This window comes from Diuraphis noxia, unplaced genomic scaffold (assembly GCF_037042655.1).
Source record: "Diuraphis noxia isolate RWA-SAM2 unplaced genomic scaffold, SU_Dnox_SAM2 contig0001, whole genome shotgun sequence".
Taxonomy (NCBI): Eukaryota; Metazoa; Arthropoda; class Insecta; order Hemiptera; family Aphididae; genus Diuraphis; species Diuraphis noxia.
The window spans coordinates 84,212,306-84,223,113 of NW_028301711.1; the positions used below are offsets into that span (position 1 = coordinate 84,212,306).

The 10,808-nt window shown below is 28.1% G+C and overlaps 1 protein-coding gene and 1 long non-coding RNA gene across 2 annotated transcripts; one reads left to right on the forward strand and one right to left on the reverse strand.

Annotated features, from left to right (window-relative positions):
- Positions 1 to 968: 968 nt before the first annotated feature.
- LOC149062178 (uncharacterized) lies at positions 969 to 3,606 on the forward strand. The gene is made up of 4 exons (XR_016189786.1): positions 969 to 1,016; positions 1,099 to 1,134; positions 1,812 to 2,008; positions 3,107 to 3,606. It is a non-coding gene; the product is annotated as an uncharacterized LOC149062178 (long non-coding RNA).
- A 3,530-nt stretch (positions 3,607 to 7,136) lies between these two features.
- LOC149062179 (zinc finger MYM-type protein 1-like) lies at positions 7,137 to 10,031 on the reverse strand. Its single transcript, XM_089216542.1, has 2 exons — positions 7,294 to 10,031; positions 7,137 to 7,229 (listed from the first exon to the last, which is right to left on the reverse strand). The coding sequence occupies exons 1-2, from the start codon at positions 9,406 to 9,408 to the stop codon at positions 7,227 to 7,229; spliced, it is 2,118 nt and encodes a 705-aa protein (XP_089072668.1). The 5' UTR covers positions 9,409 to 10,031; the 3' UTR covers positions 7,137 to 7,226.
- Positions 10,032 to 10,808: the final 777 nt, after the last annotated feature.

Below are 10,808 nucleotides of genomic sequence, written 5' to 3' on the forward strand. Positions count from 1 at the left end.
CTTCCACTCACAATACACCACCAGGTACATATTATTATATTATTATATTTAATTTAAATTTAATTGTATCAATATGTATTAATTAAATTTTTCAATTTAAGTGTTTGAAGGTATTAACGAAGGCCAAGTTTCTGTTTCCACTCAAAACACACTGCCAGGTATATATTATTATATTTAATTTGAATTTAATTGTATCAATATGTATTAATTAAATTTAATTGTTTGATGGTATTAATGAAGACCATGTTCCTGCTTCCACTCACAACACACCACCAGGTACATATTATTATATTTAATTTGAATTTAATTGTATCAATATGTATTGATTCAATTTTTCAATTTAAGTGTTTGAAGGTATTAATGAAGACCAAGTTTCTGTTTCCACTCAAAACACACTGCCAGGTATATATTATTATATTATTATATTTAATTTGAATTTAATTGCATCAATATGTATTAATTAAATTTAGTTGTTTGATGGTATTAATGAAGACCATGTTCCTGCTTCCACTCACAACACACCACCAGTTACATATTATTATATTTAATTTGAATTTAATTGTATCAATATGTATTAATTCAATTTTTCAATTTAAATGTTTGAAGGTATTAATGAAGACCAAGTTTCTGTTTCCACTCAAAACACACTGCCAGGTATATATAATTATATTTAATTTGAATTTAATTGTATCAATATGTATTGATTCAATTTAATTGTTTGATTTCATTAATGAAGACCATGTTCCTGCTTCCACTCACAACACACCACCAGTTACATATTATTATATTGAATTTGAATTTAATTGTATCAATATGTATTAATTCAATTTAATTGTTTGATGGTATTAATGAAGACCATGTTCCTGCTTCCACTCACAATACACCAACAGGTACATATTATTATATTATTATATTTAATTTGAATTTAATTGTATCAATGTGTATGAATTAAATTTAATTGTTTGAAGGTATTAACGAAGACCAAGTTTCTGTTTCCACTCAAAACACACTGCCAGGTATATATTATTATATTTAATTTGAATTTAATTGTATCAATATGTATTAATTCAATTTAATTGTTTGATTGTATTAATGAAGACCATGTTCCTTCTTCCACTCACAATACACCACCAGGTACATATTATTATATTATTATATTTAATTTAAATTTAATTGTATCAATATGTATTAATTAAATTTAGTTCAGCTAAAAATAAAAATAAGTGTCTTGTGTATTTTACTTAATGTGGGTATTTTAATTCTCATCTAATTGTTAAATTAAAAAAAATTTATTGCATGATTGAATTTAGAATCAAGTTACCCCACTGATAAACGAAGTTTTGATAATGAAGTAACAGATAGTATTAAAAGGTCCATTCTATTATTCGGCCCATGTAGAGCAAATATTGAATTCCCTGGTACAAATCTAAGAGATACGATAAGAAGATTTTCTTCAAATTACTATTTCATGTCAACAAAAATGGGAAGTCGTATTCCAAGGGCTTGGTTGTGTTACTCTGTCATACTAGACAGAGTATATTGTGAAGTTTGTTGGCTTTTTGCTAATCGTAGCAATAGCAGTTTTACTCCTGAATGGATTAACGGTATTAACAATTGGCAACATCTTTCCCAAAAAGTAAAATTACATGAACAAAGTTAGTTAATACATTTAGAAGCCACAAAACTTAGAACAGTTTGGTTAAAAAATGGTACTATTAATAAAGAACTTGAAAACCAAATTTCAAAGGAAGGAAAGTTCTGGAGGGATATTTTAACAAGAATAATAAAAATAATTTTAACACTCACTGCAGGGAACACAGCGTTACGTGGGAATGAGTGTAAAGAATACTCTGAAGGGAATTTTCTCAGATTAGTTAATCTATTGGCTGAATTTGATCGTGTTTTACAAACATTATTGAATAATAAAGAAAACCATATCAAGTACTTGAGCCCAACCATACAAAATGAATTAATTGGCATTTTGGGATCAAGTTTTACCACTCAATCAGTAAGTAAACGACAACGTTATGCTAAATTATATTTTGTCGAAGTAGATGGTGACAGTCGATTGAATGTAACGGAGGATAATTTTAAAATTAAAATCTTTTTACTAATAATTGACACAGCTTTAGCACAGTTACATAATAGATTTACTGGGTTAAATGAAGTGATGAACACATTTGATTTTCTTAACCCATCAAAATTAAAAACTACTTAGGAATCAAGCATAATCAAGTCCTCTTATGATTTTATATTAAAATACAAATCTGACATCAATTCAGACTTTACTAGACAAGTTTTATCAATTACAACACTAATTGGTCCAGAATAATCTGATATCAGAGACTTAATAAATTTCATTATTCAAAATGACATGGCTTGTAGTTTTCCAGATGTGTTAACTGCATGTTTAATATTTCTTACAATCCCGGTAACTGTGGCCTCAGCTGAGAGGTCCTTTTCTAAATTGAAACTCATTAAAAATTATTTGAGAAACTCAATGTCTCAAAATAGATTCAATAATATTGCGATTCTAAATATAGAAAGAAGTAGAACTGATGAACTAGACATAGAAAAAATAATTGACAACTTCGCTAATGCTAAAGCAAGAAAAAAAAATTTTTTGTGTTAAAAACAATAAAAAAAATTATATATTGATAACTGATTTGTATTGCTTTTATATCTAATTGTTTAAATTAAATATTAATGAAAAATAATGGGCCATACGCACACATAGGGGGGTTTTAGGATGTTATTATCACAATAGCACCTTCAGGCTTCAAATTAGCACTCCCAGTTCCCATTTAATAACATTATAATATAATTATTTTTAAATATTTTGAGTACCTACATGTCCTACATTTTACATTATGTACAGTTTAGTTTCTTAATAGTGTTTAAATAAATAAAGAGTAGCGATTATATTAACATTTATATAATTACAACTTTATTATTATTTATTAGTAATTAATTTGTCTATACAAGTATAGAAGTATACCTAGGTTATTTAAGTTTTAATTTATTATATTTGTATTATAATTAAAAAATAAGAATATTAATAAGTAACAATTTTAAGTTATTGTAATGCAGTTTATTATATTATTAGAGGAGGCGGTGTTGACTGTGAGCCCCCACGGATCTGTGTACCATCAATTATTCCAGCACCTCTACATTCACACCCAATGTGCGCTTATGTAAAGGGCCCACAGATTAAATTTGCACCGGGGCCCATCTAGTTCTAGCTACGGCACTGATGATTTTTATAATTTGGCAGCATTATCCAGTGCATATTTACAAAATACTGGCATAAATACATGTGGTGAGAAAATTAAACTGGCTTAGAATAAAAACACTGAGATATGACAAAGAATATCCAAATCATTTGCTATATCGATATGATTATTCTGATGAGTTTTCTAAAATAAACATAAAATTAGTCAAAAGAAGGTCAACTGCACGAACTGAGTTTGTACCTAAAGAAGCTGATCAACTTAAAAAAGTCTATACAAATATGTTACCAATATAAACAGCTAAGTACAATGATTTGCAAAAGTTATGCAAACAAAATGTTATTCCTTCTCAATACCATGCTTCTCTCCCATCCACATTAAGAGTATTAGATTTAAATCCTATACTAGAAAGTGATTCTGATGAGACTTCAGAATAAAAAATATGTATTATGTATTTCTATTAAGTTTTTTTTTTTATTTAAAATCATTCTGTTAATTGCATTTTAAAAGTGAAAGTTATTTTAATTTATATTTTATATTTGTTTATGCATTTTATTTTATTTTGAGAATTAAATTTAAATTCTGGACTTGAAAGAGATTCTGATAAGATTTCAGAATAAAAAAGTTATTACATAATATTTTTTTAAAGTTTTTTATTTTATTTTAAAGTATATTGCTTATGTTAATTTCTAAAATGTTATTTTAATTGTTATTCTTTAAAATTTTAAAGTTTATGCATTTTTTATACCTATAAATATCATTATAATATTATGAAAAAATATAAAATGTTTCCTATTGATTATAACAGAATAAAAAAGTATTAAATTGTATTAAAATGACTTTTTATATTATTATATTATTTATATTATGCAGGTCAACAATTACATACCTGCAATACACACTAAGTCCATGTAAACTATGCAAAAGTCACTAAGTCCAACTTAGTAAATTGTATTTTAACTATAATAAGAATAATACAATTCACAGTGTCATATTGTTTACAGCCATTTATAAATGACTACTTTACTTAAGAGAAAATCAATTAAAACAAGCAAAAAAAAAATTTGGTTACATATGATATGGAATTAAAGATTGGAAAAATTGCAAAAGCTCATACTCAAAAATCATGTTTTTGGACTTGGTGTGTTTTGCATGAACGGGGACGATATTATGTATTTATTTTTGTAACTTTGTAAATAACCATTTGATATTATGTATATATGTATTTATTTTTGTAACTTTGTAAATAACCATTTGAGATTATGTATATAATATAGTAATAGTATTTTTTTTTTTTAATGATTCTGAATGAAGTGATGAATGTATTGATTTTACAATGATGTATGTTTTTTTTTTGTCGTGTGTCATCACGTTTTTTAGATTATATTATGATGTATAATTTATGTAAATAAAATAATATGTATTATGCATTATTTATGTTGTAATAACTGTAATTAATAATTATAATATATTTTATGTTCTACAACAAAAAAAAAAATTAAAAATTAATAAATGTGAATGTGAAATCAATTGTAAAACGGTTTTATTCTTTTGATCTACAACTATATAGTACATTGCGCTTATAAGTTATTACTAATTAGTAATTACAAATTAGTTTAACAGTGCTTACAAAAATATAAAATATTAAAAAATAGTAATGCTATTGCGACAAAACGCCGCCCGAAAATTAGTTCTGAAGAATGCCACCGGTTGCGCATTCTTTCGTGCCTAGTTTATTGGAGTAGTTGCTTATCTTGTATTCTTTTATCTTTGAATCCGACATCTGTCTTATTATCTTATTTTTATAGTTATTAGTATTGTGTTACTACTGTTACTACTTACTACTATTACTATTTATTACTATTGAGTTATATTGTTTACTGTCGTCTGTCAAATTAGTTATACAATATACAAACGATATTATAATATGACGTTTCCCAAAAATGCTTCAAAGTGCGTAATATATGGCTGTCAATCCAGAGGTAAGTATTTTATAATTTCATAAAAAGTTATGCAACAACTCAAATAGTATTCTATATTATTATCCTATATCTTTAAAATGTAAATAGGTGTTATTTTAATGTTTTATTCAACGCGCTTTTTAAATATAGTTATTTTATACCATCTATACCAGAGGTATTCAAACTGTGCGCCGTGGCTCCCAGGGCGCGTCGCAAGAGTTTGCGAAGGGAGTCGCGTCAAAGCACCGTAAACCAACATTATACCTAGGTCTTATATAATTATTATAAATGTTATTTGTAATCATTATGGAAACGAAAACGAAACACATCACGCGACCATTTGAAATGTTATTTCTAGTAGGTACTTAAGTCACTGTTATTATCACCCATATTGTATCCTTATGTCGTTTCAATTTTTTCATAATAATTTGGGAGCCGTCAAAATATTGTGGACACCTAAAGGAGCCACGGAAAGAAAAAGTTTAAATACCTCTGATCTATACTATCTAGTCATTATTCTTCAGAAAATGATTCATTATACTTATCTAGATAAGTTATTTATGCGTTATTCCTTATAGTATTATTACAGAAGACTGGGTATTTATAATTTATCTTTGAGATATGTTGATGTGAGATCTAAAATTGAAATTTTGTAGGTATTTATTGTCCAATGGAATTTATAATTTTAAGTTAGTCATATTGTTTTTTAAACATAAAATATTTACATAATGTACATAACATTATTATGTATAACCAAAATAACCTAATTTCTATAATGTATATATATACATTAAATTTATCATTAATGCTTATTGTATTAGGTATTGTTGTTCATCGATTTCCTAATCCTAGAAGGGATTTGGTGAGATTAGTTAAATGGATTGATTTGGTTGGTTTAAACGAAATGGATCCAATCGATGTTTATACCAAGAAATTTATATGCAATAATCATTTTGAAAAACAGTGTTTTAGTCCTGGTACTAAGAGACTGAATGCAAATTCTTATCCAACATTATGTTTACCAGGTACCGACCTACCTACAAATATTGTAACTTGTAAGAAAAGTGAAAATATTACATAATTTATTGTTACTCGTAGCAGGCACGTATCTGGGACATTATCTTTGGGGGGGGGGGGGGGGGGGCAAGAGGGGTTTAGCAACAGAGAATATCCTCCATAAAACAATCTTTCAAAAAAAGAAAATTTGTGTCAACTGAAAGAATCCTTTTAAATTTTGAAAAGTATTTCCATACAAGTTATTTGGAATACTTCAATAATAACTATTAAAGTAAAATACAAATACGTGCCTGTTCGTAAGTTAATGTTTATTAGATTTTTAGTCGATATGAGTTTAGGTATTACTTTTTCAGTAATGGCTAATAACTGTTGGTTATTTTAAGGTAGTACTAATTCAAAACCTAGTCAACCTGGTGTTAAGTCTTCAATATCCATACATCAGAGCGATCCAGAAATATCAGGTTATGGAATGGATGAAAATATTGTTCATAGTACACCAGCAAAAACTCATGCCATATTAAATGACGAAACTTTGTCTGGTAAATTTGCTTTATGATTGCCTATTCAACATAATATGCTTTTATAATATTTATTCTATTAATGCTAGTTGGTTATACGAATCTTGATGACACTGTTATGTCTGGTTTCAATGTATTAGAAACCAGTGGCGTACGCAGAATTCTTTAATGGGGGGGGTTACCATATTTTATATACATATATAAAAAAAAAAAAATGTTTAAACAATTGTATTCTTCTTATATTTAAAGACATGCACATTAAAATTTTTTAAAAATGTATATTTTATGGACTAAAAACACTAACCTATTAAGTTATAACTTAATATTAATTCGTCTCGATGATTTTGATAATTCATCTAGTACTGCGTCTGTTGAGATTTCAATATCCCGATGAATATTTAGCATTGCTAATCCGTTTAAGCGAGATTCTCCGGTTGTATTTCGTAGATAGGTTTTGAGACGACGAAGAGTCGAAAAAGTCCTTTCTGGTGTGGCCGTCGTTACTGGTAGAGTAACAAGAATAACTAAAAGTTTTCGTATAATTGGAAATATTTTTTCATCACATACAAGTAAAGCTGAATGGGCATTTTTAAGATTGTCATTCATTTGGCTTACATAATTCCACCATAATCTAAGTTCTCCGATACTTTGTTCTTCACTGCAGTTAACGATTTTTTCATAACGACGTACTAAATGTACAATGTCAGTCTCAAATTGTTTTTTGAATTCTAAATTATTTATTTTTGATGGCAAGAGACAGTGAAAACTTGACAAAATTTGTTTATGATCTAACAAACGTTTTTGAATTTGGGTAGTAAAAAAATCTAAAAATGGAATGAATATTGAAACACGAAAATATACTTCAGGTGAATCTGTTTCAATATTACTACGGTGTACTTGCCTGCCAACTTTTCGTGGAATTTTAACATCAACATCCCAATCAGAACATATTTTTTGAACATCATTGAAAATATAATTAAATTCTTTTTCACTATCATTACGCATTTTAATTAACATTTCTTCAATGTTTGTTGCGAGAATCATTGCAGTTGATAAGTCTAGATTTTCTGTTTGTAATAAACGACTCAAGGGAGAAGTTATACCAAAGATCTTGGCAGTAGTACGGAGGGATATCTGGAATTCAACATTCTGAATTGCGGATAATAGTTGTAAAGCTGTAGAACAAGTAGTTTTGTCTTGCCACGAAGAAATGGTTTCAAGAGAAATTGTAACAGCATTTTGTAGTTCTAAGAAAATTAAAACTGATTCATGTCGTTGAATCCATCTTGTGGGGCATAGATTTTTAAGTCTAGTGGCTTTTGTATTTGTTTCTATACTTGCAATTTTACTTAAAAGAACTTGTTGTCGTTTAGGAGTATTAAAAAAATTGTATACAGAACTAAGTACACCCATACAATTCCGAATACTTTGAAGGTCACAAGCGTCAGAAATAGCCAAGTTTAAACTATGAGAGGCACAGTGGACATAAATAGCCATATCATTATTTTTTCTAACATATGCTTGTACACCATTAAAACGACCACTCATAGCCGCAGCCCCGTCATATCCCTGTCCAACCATAAAAGAACAATCTATTCCAAGATTTATTAGATTATCTAATAAAGTTTGAGCGAGGCTTTCTCCCGTTAAGCTAGTTACTGGAACAAATTTTAAAAAATCTTCACGTAATTTTAAAGTATTGGTTTCTAGATATCGAACACATAAAGAGAATTGCTCTTTACATGAAATATCAGCTGTTTCGTCTGCTAATATAGAAAATACCCCAGCAACTTTTATCTTTGAAACAATTGAATTAACCATTATATTATTACAGCAATCGATAATTTCATTTTGGATTCTGGGACTAATATATGTTGCATTAAGTGATGATGTAGATATATGTTTTTTTAAATTTATATCCCCACTTTGAATTCTTAATCGTAATAAGGCACGAAAATTTCCGTCGTTTTCAATAGGTTCTTTAAAATCAAGTAATCCAGAATCTCTGTGCCCCCGAAGAGAAATATTTTGTCGTCCACAAAATATTATAGTTTCAATTATGGGCGACAATTTTGAACGGTTATCTTGTATTTGTTGTTTTAAAGCAGAATCTAGTTGCAAATCTATCGAAATTTGTTTTTTTTCAGTAATAGCTAATCTATTCTGAGCACGAAGAACAGCCATTTTATGATACTCGGTTATTTCATGATTGCGGAAAATTTCTACAGCATCTTTCCATTTTGAAAAAGGAATTTTTACGAGAGATTTAAGTGAAACACTTCCTACACCGCCATGGTGCAAAGAAAAAAATACACAATATTTACAATAAGCTCCGTCCGTTGTTTTTGAATAAGCTAACCACTCCCATCGAGAAAACCAGTTAAATTGAAATTTTAAATTTCGTTTTCCACTAGTAGGAAATTGATAAGATTTATCTGGGTACCATAATGTTTTAAAAATAGATAATTTCGACTCATCTGACGTATGTGTTTGTTTAAAATAATTAGCAATATCATTATCATTCATACTTAGTTTACTAACCGGGCTTTTTTCTTTATTGTTTTCAACGGGTGTTACAGAATTTGAATTATTAGATTCGTCTTCGTCTTCACTCGTTTCCTTTTTTTTTTTGAAAAACATCGTTAGAGTGGTGTTATTTAATTTTCTTTTCTTATCACTCATATTGAAAAATAAATAAAAAAAATGAATTACGTTTAAAATAATAAATCAATAAATTACGTTTAAAATATTAAATAATTGTATAAATACAAAAATATTGAACACAGAACGACTCGTTCTGAACGAGAGTTCAAAATAAAATGAAATTGAGCCAGTATTCTGAGTATTCACGTTGCAGATTAGTGTAATCGACTAGTACCTTATCGTCGATCGGTTATTTGTAGAATAGTTTAGATGGTATATAATATTTATTATTATGTCAAATCGCATGATTCAAAGTAGATAGCAACGATATTACGATTACAAAATATTATCTATTATACACATTACACGCACACGTATATCTGTGTATGAAGTTAGTACTTTGCTCATAAGCAACCACGACCCATGTAATAAATTAATGTAACATGGAATGACAGTAATTATTTTTCGACAAAAATAATTACTAACGCGTTATCGGGGCCAGACTAGACCGATATACGGAACCTTTTAAAACCACCGGTAAGTGACCGACCGACAAACCGCATAATATGATCCTAGCCTAAATATAATATTCCATAAAAAAAATCATTATTCGTATTTTACTTGGGGGGGGTTAAACCCCTAAAACCCCCCCCGTCGGTACGCCACTGTTAGAAACATCAGTTCGTGATGAAGTATTGACAGGTAAAGTGATTCATTTTTATTTATAACCAATCTATGCTTCCTATTGCTTATATATGGCAATTTTTATATTGCTTATATATGGCAATTTTTATATTGCTTTATGAATTATTTAGAGAACTCTCATAGCGTTACTAATGCTGCTTGCAATGTTGATGGATTTTATTCTAATGCTTTGAATAAGTTAAAAAATATCAAAAAAATGAAAAATAGTTCTGATAAATAGTTTTCTATTAATTGTATTGATAATTTCCAATTATATAGCAATTGCTTATTGAAATAACATACTTTAAACTATTACATATTTCTTTGGGCTCAAACATTTTTAACTAAAGATTATATATATACTATTTATATTAAAATTTAATTTTCTGTATTATATCTGTATGACAGGTGTATCGGATTGTATCGGTATAAACAGAAGTTTACATTTGACACCTAAGTGTAAACAGTTTTATGCTATTACAAATAATTTATTACGAAAGTGTCATCGTTTGAATAATAGTAAACAGAATTTTAAGACAAGATTACGCCATGCTGAAAAATTTAGTGATTCTTATGTAAATGAAAAGTTCTCAGATAAACTTACTGCTGCTGCATCGCTATTCACTTCTCTACAGATGAGAGAAACAAAAAAAAAATCAAAAGGACATCAGTTTACAACAGACGAAAAAATATTAAGCCTTACTTTGTATAAAAAAAGCCCTAAATGTTACAATCTGTTATCCAAGCTATTTAAT